Raw genomic sequence first — 15952 nt, forward strand, 5'->3', positions numbered from 1 at the left:
CAAGTGTTTGTTGTGATAATATAGTGGTTGCTGCTGCATTGTTATCACAGATTATAGTCACAAAAGAGTAAGAGGTGGCAAGTCTAGGAACAAATCTTAATCTTTATTCCACATACTGCACTTCAGGTGTCTGCATTTGAATCACATCTATCACAAACAAAAATGCCCCATGGTACAAATAAATACACGTTCAGTGAACAGAGAAATGTGTTCTTTATGCTTGGACTTCTGTGTTCGATTCTAGAATACATATCTGTATAAAGTAGACCAGATTTTTCGTCAAAGTAACTAACAGCAAATTTGAAATAAAGTGCATTTAAACTACTCTCCGTCAACCACAAAAAAAGGGTTATTTTCAAACATATAGCACTAGCATAGACACCATTGATTGGGAAAAGGCCTGAAAATGAGTCATTTTTCTTAGTCAAGTTATCAGGGCTGACCCGATGCCTCAATTATTACATTGATATAAAATAACCGTTTCCTATCGTTAGAATATATAAGACAGTATATTATATTAAAAATGTTCATCTCTATCCCAGAAGATATAAATAACAGTCACGTGAAGAACACAACAACAGGAAAGGAATACATAAATGTTTCAAGTGTCCATTTGATAATTACTGCAAATATTATTGTCAATAGAAACATAAATGCGTTTTCAGCAACTGTACGGCTAATAACCTCCCTTCTGCAGTATTTCAGTGGTTGAAACTCTCACTTAAGCCGATTATTAATGAACATGTAATGGAAAGATGTTTGACTGTGGATTTTTCACACCACTAGAGGGCAGTAGAGTGCGATGAAAAATTAACTGAAAAACAAACTTCGGTTTGACGCATGAACTGCATGACACTTTCTGATGAAGGGTGTAAAATCATGGGCACACCCATTTTAAGGATGGATTGCTATCCCTTAGAAAGAGAAAATCTATCCATATTGCGTCAAGGATGCATTATTGCATGCTCAACTGTACAGGAAGTAGCCTTCTCTATGCAATACAGTTAGAGAACAAGCCTTTGACCTCTTTCCCTTTTGCAAAAGTAAATGCATATCTATGTAAAGCTGTTTACATTTCGAGAGCTGAAAATAACTTTTGGTTTTCAAACTAAAAATGGATTTAATCACTTAACCCCAGTCCTCACACATACAGCTGTGAATGAGTAGCAAGACATTATGCAGTTACTGAGAACAAATAGGACCAGCGGGAGTCGTTTCTCCCTGTGAATATTGGATCATTCTCAGATTCTTGACAAATCCGCGCGTTACCTCTCAAAAACGTGAGTTTCAGATGAATCGATCTTGACTACCGAACTTGTGGTTCCTAACAACCTCATTCTGATTATACTGCAGATCACTCTGTTTACAGGAACAGGTTGATTGTGATATATTGTACCCAGCCATATCCACACAACCTACCTTATCTTTAGAGCCCTTTAACAAACACATAACTGTATGCTACATCCATAACGGCCTACTATTCCTGTTTGGGCTCAAAACAACACACAGGTTCACTGCATATGTGCTTACGATGACTTTTTTCATGTACTATATCTACACACATTATCATCACTAAGCCTGTGGGATTTGTTTATGAAAAGCCTGTTAACGTTACAGGACCCTAAATGTCGCCTGAATATTTCCAGTTTGACCCGCTGAGTCACTCCTCGAGTGTAATTACCCAGCAAAAATCCTCGCAAAACACACTTGCATCCCAATTCGTGGGAGCGTGGGTTTTAAATGTATTAAAAAATGACTGCCGCTGACAGTGCTATGTGTGTGTAGGCCCCAGCCGAAATACAGGGTGCTGTGGCAGCCCTCCTGCAAAGGGGAGATAAGCGCTGAGCCTGAGCTCTGTCAAACATGCTTTCCTTTGCAGGACAACGCAGCCTCCAAGAAGCAACAGAAATAGACCCAAGGTGGCTTCACACGCTTGCTCTTGCACACACACACAACACACACACAATCCCCGGCGACTGGCAGAGCCAGACATGACATCCAGTGACAGAGTGCCTGCTTGGGCTTTGTGGGAACTATGCACAGCGACTCTGTAAACTGCCGGATAAAGAAATGAGCTCAATCATCTTGCTGCTTGCTCACCTGCTGAAGCCAAACTGAGGCTCTGCTGCCACACTTAATGCAAATATTACAATGGGACCACGACTCAGTTGGTTATTGTCTTGCTTGATAAAGCAGTGAGAGAACAAAGCGCTAGTTTAAAGGACAAAATAGTGTGACTGGATTTTGGTATTCACAGTTTTCAGCATGTTTTGATTGGTAAAGCACTTGTTGACCTTCTTGTACCTAGTATACATGTACAGTACATACCATATATGACATGCGTTCACATAGACCCACACACACACACATATATATATATATATATCTGGTAAAGTGTTCTACGTTACATTAACGAGTCCTCTTATTAAATAGTTTATGATAGAAAATCAACAGTAATGCACCTTTACATTACATTTTTTAGTTAGAATTAGTCAATCATTGGAATCAATAAATAACATTTGATATACCCTGAAACTGGAATGTACATTGTTTTAAGTGCTTGTCATCTGATGTATTGTTCTTCCAAAAAAGCCCCATTTAGGGACCCCATGGGGTCACATGTTGGACCGGCTGCTTCCCGTTGCTGCCCTCTCTAGCGGTGAACCAGCGGGACTTTGGGTCACCACCCCTGCCCCAACAACCACTCGCCCTCCAGCGGGAGAGTCAGACCTCCCCGCTGCGCCTCCCTGCCTCTCCTCCGCCGCCTTGGCCTGCTGCTCTTTGCCCTTGGACCCTTCCTGGGAGCCCAGCTTGATCGGGCCGAGGACGCTTTTGGCCACGGTGGTCAGCTGGCTGACGAAGCTCGTCTTGTCGCCAGGGGAGACGGGCCGGGACTTGCAGAGCGAGGGTCCGCAGAGGGAGGGGGCGACGGATGTCGGGGAGGGAGAGGGGGAAGGCGAATGCTCCTCCACCACTTCCAGGCGGCATTTGTCCTCCCAGTCAAGGGTCCCCCGGTAGCAGTTGACGGGCCCGAGTCCTTGCCTCACCTTGCCCAGCAAGAGCGGCTGCCCGTGCGGGGGCACGGCGGGGGCGAGTCCGCGCGCTGGGAGCTTGGGGCTTTTGGAGCCAAAGTCTGGAGTCCTGGAGTCGCCGCTCTCACCTCCAGCCTTTCTAAGGCTGCCCCCCAGAGCTGACGGTTTAAAGGGTTTGATGATGCTCAGAGGACCAGCCTTCGATTCGTTGACACTTGATTTATCCGGAGCGGAAGCAGAGCTCCTGGTCACGGCACCACCTGTGACACCGGGCCTGCCCCTGTTATCTCCTTCCTGCTTTGGTTCGGTTCTGCCCCATAACTGCTCCTTCACTTCTTTAATGTTAGAAAACACACTTTTGGATCCCATGGCGTCTCGCTGTTTTGACGCCAAGTCCGCCGGAGTCTGTGGAATGTTTTCAGGGCCCTTCTGACCAACCAGGCTTCCTGTCGTTTTGCTAAGGGCGCAAGAACTTGTAGCTTTTGTGGATTCTACACAAAGCCTAGAGCTTTGTCCAGCCTGCGAGCTGAAGGACAGCTCACTGTGAGATCTTCTTGTGAAGGACGACTGGGGTGCTGCTGCTCCAAAGCGACTCAACCTCTCCAGGACTGTGCCGGTATCGGAATCCCTCTCTTTCTCCCTTTCCCGCTCCCGTCCCCTCTCCCTCTCTTCCCTGTCCCTCCCGGCCAGCAGCGTTTCCCTGCTGAGCGGCGACTCCTGTCTCCCTAGTCTCCTCGCAGGCTTGAGGACACCGGTCTCTGGGTTTGTCGAGGATGAGGGCAGGGGGGGAGGATTAGGGGGCAGGTTTTCCCCGTCCGTCTCCAGCAGGCTCTGGAGCCCCAGCTCGCAGAGGAAGGCATCCTTGCGGTACTCGGAGTGCTGCACCTCCAGGCTGTGCTTCCTCAGCGGACCGCCCAGCCCGCCCGTGGAGTTGGACTGGGTCAGAGGCGAGCCCAGCTTCTCCGCTGACTGCACCCGTTTGAGGAGAGGCGATCGGGGGGGCTCGGCACTCTTGGGTCTGGGGCGGACCACCGGCGGCGAGGAGTGGAGCTTGACGGGGAAGGATTGGGTGGTATTGGAGCTTCCCACGGTGTGTCCGGGCAGCGGCGGCGGCGAGGACTGGGTGGGGGAAGGCGTGTGGGCGAGCGGGGACAGGGGTATGTTGCCCGCAGACTTACAGCGGGCAGAGCGATACTGCCGGTGCAGTTTCGGGGAGAGGCCGTGCAGGGAGCTGGGTCTCATGTGCTGAGAGGGAGCGGGGGAGTTTGGCGTGCTGGAGGCCGCAGAGCTGCTCTGGGAGGAGGCTCCTAAAAGTACACACAGAGCAGGAAACATCTATTTGAGGAGCAGACACTTTTTGGGGTTAGTACAATTTCTGGATTCATAAGCTTGGAAAAAAATGTCTAGTTGTATTCTGTGCAGTTTTTAAACACATTCTTTGTAGCGTGCCCAGTTGTAAGATGATTATTGAAAGTGTCCTACCCAGGTATGAGGGCTCAGGGGTGGAGCGGTAGCCCTGGGTCGGAGACCGGGCAGACAAGCTGTGAGTCGGGGAGCCAGGGAGACTCTCACTGGAGGACAGAGAGCGATTCAAGGAGGACAGGCTGCGGCTGGTGTGCAGGAGATTGGACTGCTTGGTGATCTTGCGGAACAAGGAGTTTCGCTTCTTACTGTCGGAGGAACAGACGAAGAAGAGAAAGCTACATTTAGTCCAGTTTCAATGCACACCACAATTGCATATCATAATCCATCAGTGTGAGCATAAACTACTTTGTTTGAGTCAAATTTGAACTGGCAACATCAGCGACAAGACTGACAAAAGATTTCCCTTGAATAGCAAAAGGATGGACACCAACAATGACTTCTTTGGAATGCATTTCAGAAATCCCCAAACTACGCTTTGCTCAGGAAATGCTGCAAACAGCAATTGTAATTAATGGGCTAAAACATGCAAAACCACTGCCCCGTGAACTAAATATGCCACAAGACCGACATGGACATGATTAAAAGAGACAACCCCCCTCCCAAAAAAAAAATCCCCTCCTTTGTTATTGTATTTCATCCCATTGAGACAAGACATCAAAGAGCTCGCTGTCTGTGGAGCAGGTGCCTGAGCTCTTACTTGTCCTGGCCGTCCTTTCCCACGGTCCTCTTGTTTCGTCGGGCCATCTTACACTTGTAGCTGGCCTTGCGGGCAGGACCCACTTTAATCGAGGTGTTCTCAAAAGGCGTGGTGGTCACCGTCACCTTGTTCCCACTCTGCACAGATCAGAGACATTAAATCAGCTCCTTGTAGTCACCAAATGTTAAGCTTCTTTACCAGGAAAATGTTACTTTCATCCACAACATTCAGTACATCAATATAGTCTTTGATTGAAATTGAAAACTTAAAAATAGACAACTAAGTGGCCTTTTATTAGCAGAAATAGAATAACTGCATAGGATTATTGATGTCACCAAACACACTGTACACCTGAGATTGAAGAAGGCCACGGCTTCCTACCTTGAGGATGAGCTCTACCACTTCGGTGTGGACTAGACCGTGGACGGACTCCCCGTTGACGTGGGTGATGAGGTCACCGGCACACAGGCCGGCTTCCTGTGCGGGGCCGCGGTCCTCCACATGCTGCCGAGTAACACAAAACATTACACGCTAACATTCGGTGAACCCTAGACAGAATTGAACACTTAAAATAGAAAAGAAGACTAAAATAAGAGACTATTTTCCTCAATTTAGGTTACAAGTAATATTCTATAATAACACACATTATTAATAACTGTATGGTGATGAAAAATAACATTCAACTGTTCAAATTAACCTCATTAAATCAAATACACGGCCTCAAAAGTCCCAGCAGAAGCCACCCCCACACACAGCTTTCTTCTCACCCAAACAATGTGATGCACGCTGTAGATGTCACTGTCTCCAATGTAGACCCTGATGGCCCTCAGAGTGAAGCCGTACTTCTTTCCAGAGCGATGGATGGTGATGGGAGAGCGCAGCGCGCTCACCGCCGGGCAAAAGTCTCTGCTGGGGGAAGAGTCCCGGGACGAGTGGTTGGAGGAGAACGAGCGGGGGGACATGGGACTGGCCAACGGAGAGAAGCCGCCGTGCTGCTCCACTGCGGACGAGAGAGATACCGCATTAGAATGCCATTGAGCAATTATTCTTTCTTTCGATTCCCTCCCTGGCGGCGCTCACCCGATGGTATGATGACGGACAGGGCAGTGGCAGAAGCTGACTTGGTGACCTTGTTTCCAGCTCTGGAGTTGCGTTTGTCACCGTCGCCACACATCTGCTGATGGCGGGCCCTGCGGAGGACCAGGTCATTGGTGGCCCGGGGCCCCAGCGGGTCGTACAGAGGGGTCATCACATCGCGACCGGCTGCGGAAGGAGCTGCTGTTAACGTTGACGTGGTAACGCCCGCCGTCTCTCCATGTCTAGGGGACTTATCTGTGAGCAGCCAGGTGGAAATTAGACGTGTTAACGTTTAAAACCCCATTTAGAAAACACTAACGTCATGCTGCCTTGCTATCTCCCAACAAACCTGCTCCGTTCATCTCCTTGAGACCGCTCCTCTGCTCCAGTAGGGTCGGCGAGGGGGCGCTCGTCCCGTCCAGTGAGGTTCCGCGGACCTTCATGGGCGCCTGCCGGGAGAGGAAGTCGGGCTCGCCGTCCAGCGTCGAGGCGAAGCGATGTGTGTCCATCAGTGCAGAGAAGCGTCTGCGAGCGCCAAGAGGGGGGCTCGCATCCCCCTCCGTGTAGAGGGACTCGGAACAAGACAGGCGCTTCCTGCAGGAGGGATGACACCGGAAACGGGCTTATTTCAAATAAAAAGGGCAGTAAGTGCTCAGTAATAATCCATCAGCTCCATCAGCTCAGCGAGGCCGCATGCTAACATCAACGAGAATGCTAACATGCCGTTTCCTAGCTGGTGTAATACTTACCATGAAGAATGTTGGCATGTTAACACTTGCTAACTAGCATCACATAAGGTACTGCTGAAGCGGATGGGAATGTAATTAGTTTTGCGGGTATTTCATCATAGATCAAAGTATGAAATGTAGTTTGACCTATGATGGGGCTGGATGCATTCGTTCATCATACAAGTGGGAATGCGTTCATATGAATTATTCTTGTGACTAAAATTCACTGTGATCTTGTCAAGAGTGTTTTATATCTTGATTCCCAGGAACAGACCAGGGCCAGCAAGCTCGGGAACAACGTCGTCCCCCTCTGCACCGAGGTGACACCACCCTCATCATCCTGTGCATACTAAATCTCAGCATATGCCAAATAGCATTTCGTTGTAATCTAGAGATATTGTGCAATATCAAACATTGATGTATAATCGCCTTGCTGCAGGATACACACCCTGGATTTTGTTGAGCAGCACTGAATGTAAAAATAAAATTTGTTGGTTTGCAAGCTCCTTTAGTTAAAGAAGTTTAATGAGCTGTAGCCAAAAAGTAATCATAGCTGGTGAGATGCTGATAATTCTTACTGGGAAAATCTAATGTGAATAGTAACAGAATGATGAGCCACCTTGACCGTAACAAATTGTCTAACCTCTACAAATGCAGAATATATAAATGAATTCGGATGTACAAACATTGAATTGAGTCCAAACGGAGTGATGAGAAGTAATGGCAATCAGCCTCTGCTGTGTGCTCTCAGTTATTGTGTCACCCAATAATATGACTTTTTGTGAGCTGCCTCAGAGTTTAATGTTTAATGAATCCAGATTGCAAACATTTTCGTATCTGGTAGGGACTAAAAAGTCTGCATTCCAGGTAAAGTGAGATCTGTTTATCCAGTCGATTTGTAACATCACTATCAGAGTCACACAGTTATTACGCCCTACAGAGACATATGGTGTGAGTCATAAGAACCTGGCACCCGATTCCACTTTTCAGAGGTGGGATCTGAGTGTGAACTCTCGCACAGTTATTTTTAAAGAAGTGCCTTAACTGTTGCGATAGAGAGTTATTCAGGCGCACTATGTGACAGTTCAAGACAGCACCTTATGAGTCCTACCTGAGGTATACACAACAGCCCCCGCCCTCATTTACACACAACGCTCTACAACCCCACATTCGACAACGCCCGTCACTCACATCTCGGGGGATCCGGTCCTCCAGCTCTTGTCTCTCATGCTGAAGCTGCCCAGGCTCTCTCTCTTGGTCACCTTGTCCTCCCGCGGGCCTTTGTGCTCCCGACGGGACACGGAGTTTGAAGCTTTGTGCTCCAGCTGAGACAGATGCTCCATGCTGCTGTACACCTGCAGGGGGGGGACACGGTCAGTTCAAGCTTAATTTGGGCTGTTGGCAGTTATCAATAGCGCAGAGAGAGATGGGAGGAAATGTGCAGAGCTGTGCAGGGAACCAAGAGGCGGTTTGTGGTGTATTAGGATTAAGAATACTTTGAAAATAACACCGGTATTTCTGACTGGTGGGAAACCATCTAAGAATTAAAGTTCCCGATGAATGCCAAACTGTGACCTGACTCTGAGAGAATATAAAATTGTACAGCACTTTCTTGGTTAGAAATTAATTAAAAGATTTCCGACAAAGAATCCAATACATGCTTGGGTTCATCGCAGACCTCATTATGTGTGTGTGTGTGTGTGTGTGTATTCAGCAGAGGCTTTGCTCGCAAAATAAAACTCAACAGCCCTCGACCGTAACTTCAAAAAACATCTCAAATTTAATTGAAGCTGAGCCTCTCGATGAGGCTCTTTGGATTTTCTGAAGAGTGAGAGAAGGGAAAGGAAGGACATGCGGGCACACTGGGGGAGAAAATCACAGCTCAAAATGAAAAGAGACTCGGCCACAGAAAGATTTTCAGGGTCATTAAACACACATCTGTAGAGCGAGAGACCCTCCGGATTAACAGAGATGACAGAGGTCTGCCTGGATCCAAGTATCTGTGGATGCCACCAGCTCAATATGCAACGGAAATATATATCAACAACACTCGCAAATCGTTCGTGCTTTGGATTTAGCTCCAGGATTAAACAGTGTAAAAATATAGTTTAATGCCATAGTACGGTGTTGTGTTTTAATAATATAGTGTGATATGCGCACCGTCGTAGTAAAGTGTGATGTGTCCTGAAATAGTGTGACTTGTCATATTAGAGTTATAAGGTGATCTGTCATATAATATTGAGAAAAAACATGTTAAGTGAGAAACTGAGAAAGAGAAAGATTTTAAAAACAAGGGAAGCCACAATGACTGAGAAAGTAAGAGAGAGGTGGCGACTCAAACCTTGCTGAAGCGAGGAGAACAGGAGGAAAACCTGCTGATCTCCACCGGCTCATCGTCATTGGTGTCGTCCTCGTCGTACGCATTGATGTGGTGATACCGATCTGAGCGAGCTGCCAGGGGACACGGGGACAGACAGAGAGAGGGAGAGGACATCACACATGGGAGCTGACAGTTCAACATTCAAAGAGCATTTCTGATTGTAACCGTGTGCAACATCTATTGTACAACTGATGTAGTGGACCATAGGGCCAGAGGGGAAACCTACTGTCAAAGTAGCTCGTGTCCTCCTCTGACTCCAGGTGAGGGATGAACTCTGCCTTCTGCCTCAGCAAACTGTTCCAGTCCAGCTCCGTGAAGAAGGAGTGCTGCTTCACCTCAAAAGCGCTGCCTGTAGGGCCCAAAACGACGCAGCCTCACTCAGAATACACAACAAGCTACACCACACAGTGGAGCATTTACCGGCTGGGGAGACAGATGTTTTCCTCAGGAGTGCGTTGAGGATTTTCGGCTTGTGTAGTGACCTATTTCAGTTTTTTCATTATCTGGTTTGGGTTTGTTCAAATGAAGAAAAAAAAGAAAATGAAAGCTAGAATTCCCATCTTGTACTCGTTTTGCCTCCAACAACCAGTCAAGATGACCAGTTCTGTCCGAAATGTCATAGCATCATCGTCTCATCTTTTCAGAAATTTGAACGAATACGTTTTATCTTGCACATGGATTATGGGTTATGGCCAAAAATATGTTTTGAGGGGTCACAGTGACCTTTGACCACTGAATTCGAATCACTTTAACATCGAATCCAGGTGAAACTATATCAATAAATAAATGCCAATGGTGTACTCTGTGTCTGTTGGATTTAAAAATGATCCACATATATATTATAAAAAGTGTCCAAAAGTGACACAAATTATGAAAAAAAATAATTTAAGACGTCACGTTATCCAGATAGAACTCTTTATATTAACTACATATTCAGTAAAATATTTAGGACTCCCGTCTGCGCCGCGTTCAGCAGCCTGCAGTACATTCAGTATTTATGTCAGACTTTTTGTCAAATCACTGTTGCTCTCAGCAACCATGGCATCCCAGTTCAATCAATCAAACTTTGTTTAAATGGCACTTTTCAAACAGGTTAGTAAAATTCAAAGCATTTTGAAGGTGACCGTCAAGCCGAAAAATAATAAATAACTAATGTGGACAATGAAAACAATTTAAAAAAACTAAATCAGGGTATGAAATTAACCATACTTTGAAATTAAATAATATATGAAATCATACAATTTAAAAACAATAAAGTGATAAATAATAATACCCCAAAAAAATATTTGAACTTAATTAATGAGAAAACAATTCACATAAATAAATAAAATAATACGATTTTTACAAACCATTATTAATCAACGACCTGGCTGAGGCCTGTGATTTGACTGTTGTTTCTGTGCTGAGGAGCACAGAGTTAAATAATTTATCTGGTTAGTGCCAAATGTTTATTCATGAAAACAACATTATAAATAATTAATAACGCAACGCTAAATAGGTGCGGATCAGGGATCTGAAATGATGTTACTGTAAATGTTAGTACCTGTACCCAGCCTCACAAGAGGGTTGGTCTGCAGCAGGGCAGAGATGAGGTCCTGGGAGTCCGCGGGCAAGGCGTCATCCCCATCTGGCCAAACTATATTGTCTGAAGGAGACGACGTCACAGAGAGCAAAAGGTCGGTGTAATACTTCCTTCTGAAGTACTTTTAAGAAATTTGAAATGATCTCTTAGTACATTAGTAGTAACTACTGCAAACTCCTTCTTAATACTTGCATTTCCCCCCAGGAAGGAAGACATAAAACATGAAACTGCTGCATCTCTGGAGCAGTATTGAAAACTCTGCTCAGACTACATCACATGCTTAAGATGCATGGATAGGGAATGGTGACACTCCAGTTTTCTAAATCTGTCCCACTTACTTTAAGGGAAACCCAGTTGAATGGAAACACACCGTGAAGCTATGAATGCAGATTGTGGGTGTCTTCGCCGATGAAGACTATTTCCTTACCTGTGATGACCTGTCCAAACAGCTCCTCCGGCGTGTCTCCAAAGAAAGGCACGCAGCCCACCAGGAACTCATAGAGGATGATGCCCATGGCCCACCAGTCCACCGGCTTCCCGTAGCCCTGGCGGAGAATCACCTCCGGAGCGATGTACTCTGGGGTGCCACACACCTGAGTGATGGAGGGACAAGGGAGGTTGACAAAATCATCCAAAATGTCCAAAATACATCATTGTACATTTTCCTGAATTTATGGCCCCTTCAGATATGACGTGAGACGTGTCAAATGCTCTGCTTTGTAATTGATTTTCCACTCTCTTATCCCTCATTGAAAGAATCTATGAATGGACGTCAGCAAAAGATGTCTGTTCATAGATCAAACATCCAAGGCAAGTAACAAAGAGAGGAGGGAGACTTCAATAGTCAGTGTCGGTACCATTAAAGATCTTTGCTGTGAAGATTTCTGTCTCTGTGTCAAAGCCGCATCTATCTGGGTACAGTACAGCATCCCGTTTATTTACACAGATTAGTAACTACAACAGTGAAAGTGAAAACTTATGCAAAGTTTAAAATGTCATTTTGTAACATAAAAGTTTGATTTAAATCATTCCCTCAGTTTGGCCGCCAGTCAAACAAACCAACATAGAAGCAGTAAAAATGGAAACCATCAGCCTCTATATAGTCCCAGGTTTAATTCTAATAAAAATGGGAAACAAAGCATATGTAGTCATGACATCATGAGCGAGTGGATGAGAACCACTCTCCAAATCAGAATCTGTGGTCTGTGTCATCCGCAGATGTGATCTGATCCTGGCAGCAAAACAGATGGCCGCTTCGAGCCGGGAGAGCTGTCTGATTTTATTCAGAGCACAAACAATAACTATAATTGCTAAAAGTGGGTATTGTGAAGGAGATGGAGATGATTAATGATTCACTAATTCAGAAAACGCAGGAAGCATTGCAGCACCGTGTCATCCTTTGAGTGGAACTGGTGTGTCACATGGCAGGAGGAGACGAACGCTTCGCCCACTGAACATGCCAGGTTATAATTACAAACACCTCTTCATGACATTAAATGAAATGCATCCGCCTGTGGACTTTCTACCTCATAATGTGAGAGTAAAATACCGCAATTAAAAAAACCTCTGGACACAGTGTTGCTATGCTACAGGTGACATACCTGCTTGTCCAGGAACTCTCGGGCATCTTTCTCAATGTGTCCCTCGTACAGGTTGGTGGTGAGGCTCATTAGACCCATCTTTGACAAGCCAAAGTCTGTAAGCTTGATGTGGCCCATGGAGGTGATCAGCAGACTGTTTGGAGACACAACGTGGGCACTCAGTTCTGCTGCATCGCAATAAGAACCACGTTTAACAGACCATGGGGTATTTTTTAAAAGCTGTGCCGTGGTCACTGGTTTACTGCACAATGCGCCGGGGGGGGGCTTAAGTGGAGATAAGGGAAGGGAAGGTAAGGCTGTAACCAAGGCAACCAAGGCATGTTGTGGCCTGTTAGCGGCTGTAGCCACAAGGCTAAATGTCCATTAAATCCCCTCGACCTAAAAACAAAGACTAGCAGTACTATCCGTGTTGTGAAGGTTACATCAGATTCCATGAATACTTCCTATTTATTGTCCCATTGAAAGTGAGCGTTCCAAACAGTTCTCATTTTCATTATTTTGCAATGCTGACTTCTCAACAATAAGACTTTGTTCTGCAACCAGAGGAGTTGCACCGTAATGGCCGAAAATTCAAGGCACTTCCGCCTTGGCTTAAGTTTCCTTCAGACCCTGAAGGATGCCGCTGTTTTTACCAGCTGCTCCACTACGTTCACCAACCCTCGCTAGCCTGGAATAACAAAATAAAGCAGCTTTAAGCAGTCACTTGTCAGGTTTGAGGTCTCTGTGGACGATGCCATAGTTGTGCAGGTATTCCAGGGCTAAAACGGTCTCGGCGAAGTACATCCTCGCCAGCTCCACAGGCAGAGCCCCGATGTTCTTCAGCAAAGTGGCACAGTCGCCCCCTGACGACATAGAGACACCACACGTTAGTCGATTTATCCATTTCAGAAAGGAAGTGTTCCTGCTTTAGAAATGCAGACTGAAAGCTATTCAGCCTCTGAAGCGCAGTAAGTCTTCAGGATGGCGTAAATCAATCATCTGATTAAGCAGCATGGCGTCACTATATGTGGTTAATAATAGGAGTGTTCCTGTTTTGTCGGGGATTTTGTTTGTCATTCCGCGAGTCACTCAAACTACCCATCATGCCTCAGTGTAGAGAGCTGCCACGGCTGCCTCTATGTCCTGCATATACTGCCCTTGTTTGACCTTCATTGTGCAGAATTATTGTGGTATTGAATTAAGTGAGTCTCGTCTCCAGCACTTTTATTATACAGTATATACATATGTATATACATATATATATATATCTATCAATTAATTTTCCTTGATGTGAACATTAACATTATCATGTAATGCATAATGAGAGTGCTCATGAATCATAAAACACCAAACAAATAACATCCCCTCACCTTCAACGTATTCCATGACCATGCACAGATGTCTCCGCGTCTCAAAGGAGCAGAACATGGAGACCACGAACGGATTCTCGGCGAAGGTGAGGATGTCCCTCTCGACGAAGGCCTGCTGGATCTGGTTCCTCAGGATCAGATTCTGCTTGTTGATCTTTTTCATGGCAAAGCGCTGACGCGTCTCTCTGTGCCGCACCAGGTAGACGGCACTGGAGAGAAGGTGAGACGGAGGAGACGAAAGTGAAACCTGGAGGGGTCTGGTGGTGCCAAGGTGGAGGATGCAAAGCACGGTGGGGTCGAGGTGGGACATATTAGAGGGGATCATGCGTCACAGGGTTAAAATCCCCAATGCTTGCTTGGAAGAGGAACTGCACACTTTCTACAGACCGTCTGATTACATTTTAGAGAGCGTCTTTTTTTAAAGATTATGGTTTAGTTATTCTCCATGCAAGGATGTTTTGGGCATTACGGTCCATCCCACGTGGGATTAAAAGAGATTATTATGATCAACGCTTTTCTATTCTTAGCCACCACTTAAAGCGCTTTCCGACACAAGCCAGCATTCACCCATTGAGCACATTTCACACGCTGGTGGAAGAGGCTTCCAGACAAGAGGCGCCACCTTCACGTCTCAGCCATTTCAGCATCTTGCCCAAGGACCCCTGGATATGTAGACTCAAGGGGGCCAGGCGTCATTCCACCAACATGCTGGTCAGTGGGCAGAGCTTAGATAACATAACTTACGTTATTAAAAAAAACAAAAACCCAGAGAGCACAATAATATTTAATCAACCAAAACATTATACAATGATGTGATCTCAGGTCAAATTGTCATTGACGTTTTAAGTAATGTATGTGGCACATGGCAGACACGTATCCTGATATAGATCTGCTGCTTCATCCACCAGGCTTCCTCATCTAACTGGATAAATGTTTCATGCAAATAGCCATTGTTTTACACTACATGGCATGGTTCTGATGATCAGTTCTCATCTGATGAGAATCTCTTTCAACATACCTTTAGATATGCATTAAAGCGACGTTGGGTAACTGGAGACTGCTTTGCATAATGGCTTCAACTGATGCCTTCCTATATGACAATGCTGATTATTGGGCTCGAAAAAACAATCTCAACAGTCTCCCCCCCCACCCATTGTTTTCTTTTGGTAAAATCCAGGTTTGTTATTGATATGATTATCATGTGGAATATGTCGATATGATGTGGAGTCAATGAGCTTACCCATAAGCTCCATTGCTGATCAGCTTGATGCTCTGAAAATCTTCTTCACTCGGTGGCTTGATGACTCTCCCTTTTCCCTGTTGACACAATTTCAAATCACAATTCAAAGGGTGTTTGGATTAAATGGTTAAATGTCGTTGCAACTTGGGTGATTTGACGTGTGTGTTTCGAGCGAGGCGGTGTGTGTGCAATCATGTTGCGTGTGAGTGCGGTTTGTCCTTCACCTCTGTGGAGTCATCAGTCTCTGGAGTGTGTGGACCCTCGCTGTCGTAGCTGTCGAGGCCGCCGATGTCTGTTTGAGAAACACGGAAGTTAACCAGACTCCTGGTTTCCAAAGTGAAAAATGATTGAGGCTAAAACAGCTCCCACATTGCAGCGAGCGAATAAGAGCTGATTAAACATCGTAAACAACTACATGATGGGACAAAAACGTCACCGAAAGACACATATGAAATAGCGTCTTCCTTTTCATTTTTCTTTATACCTTCAGCGGTGCGTCCCCCTTATTTTAAATCGTCTCCTTCCCTGAGGGCCAGAGTCCTTCCACTCTTATGAGTGACAGCTCCTGGAATACACTGATTATAGAGCTGCTTTGTCAAATAATTAACTTTGCAAAGCATTTACGAAGCTGCTCTGTGGATATTAGCTTCATGTACAATGAAAGTCATTAAGCTGACACTCATGCACTTTGACGGTTTTTTTCTGCCTGACGTTGATAACAACTGATCTTGTCAGCGCACTGTGTAAGGAAGTGCAAAGTGTGCGTGCCACTATGCGAGCTTGCCCCCGTGTGTCTCTGTGTGTGCCGGCGAAAGAAAAAGGTCCAAGATCAAGATATCAA

The 15952-nt window shown here is 45.7% G+C and overlaps 1 protein-coding gene across 3 annotated transcripts in view; it reads right to left on the reverse strand.

Moving 5' to 3' along the window:
* Positions 1-82: 82 nt before the first annotated feature.
* The window catches only part of LOC119218550 (microtubule-associated serine/threonine-protein kinase 1), a 58637-nt gene continuing 42767 nt past the window's right edge, over positions 83-15952 (reverse strand). For all 3 annotated transcript variants that reach the window (XM_037473076.2, XM_037473075.2, XM_037473077.2), the window contains 17 exons: positions 15336-15403; positions 15112-15188; positions 13872-14080; positions 13226-13364; positions 12523-12655; positions 11349-11514; positions 10883-10984; positions 9566-9688; positions 9301-9410; positions 8151-8314; positions 6581-6825; positions 6235-6486; positions 5922-6154; positions 5536-5658; positions 5155-5291; positions 4515-4702; positions 83-4339 (listed from right to left, as the gene is read on the reverse strand). In XM_037473076.2, the coding sequence (XP_037328973.2) occupies positions 2616-4339; positions 4515-4702; positions 5155-5291; positions 5536-5658; positions 5922-6154; positions 6235-6486; positions 6581-6825; positions 8151-8314; positions 9301-9410; positions 9566-9688; positions 10883-10984; positions 11349-11514; positions 12523-12655; positions 13226-13364; positions 13872-14080; positions 15112-15188; positions 15336-15403 (4193 nt within the window). In that variant the 3' untranslated portion in view covers positions 83-2615. The remainder of the gene's footprint in view (positions 4340-4514; positions 4703-5154; positions 5292-5535; positions 5659-5921; positions 6155-6234; positions 6487-6580; positions 6826-8150; positions 8315-9300; positions 9411-9565; positions 9689-10882; positions 10985-11348; positions 11515-12522; positions 12656-13225; positions 13365-13871; positions 14081-15111; positions 15189-15335; positions 15404-15952) is intronic.

Source organism: Pungitius pungitius, chromosome 9 (assembly GCF_949316345.1).
Source record: "Pungitius pungitius chromosome 9, fPunPun2.1, whole genome shotgun sequence".
NCBI lineage: Eukaryota > Metazoa > Chordata > Actinopteri > Perciformes > Gasterosteidae > Pungitius > Pungitius pungitius.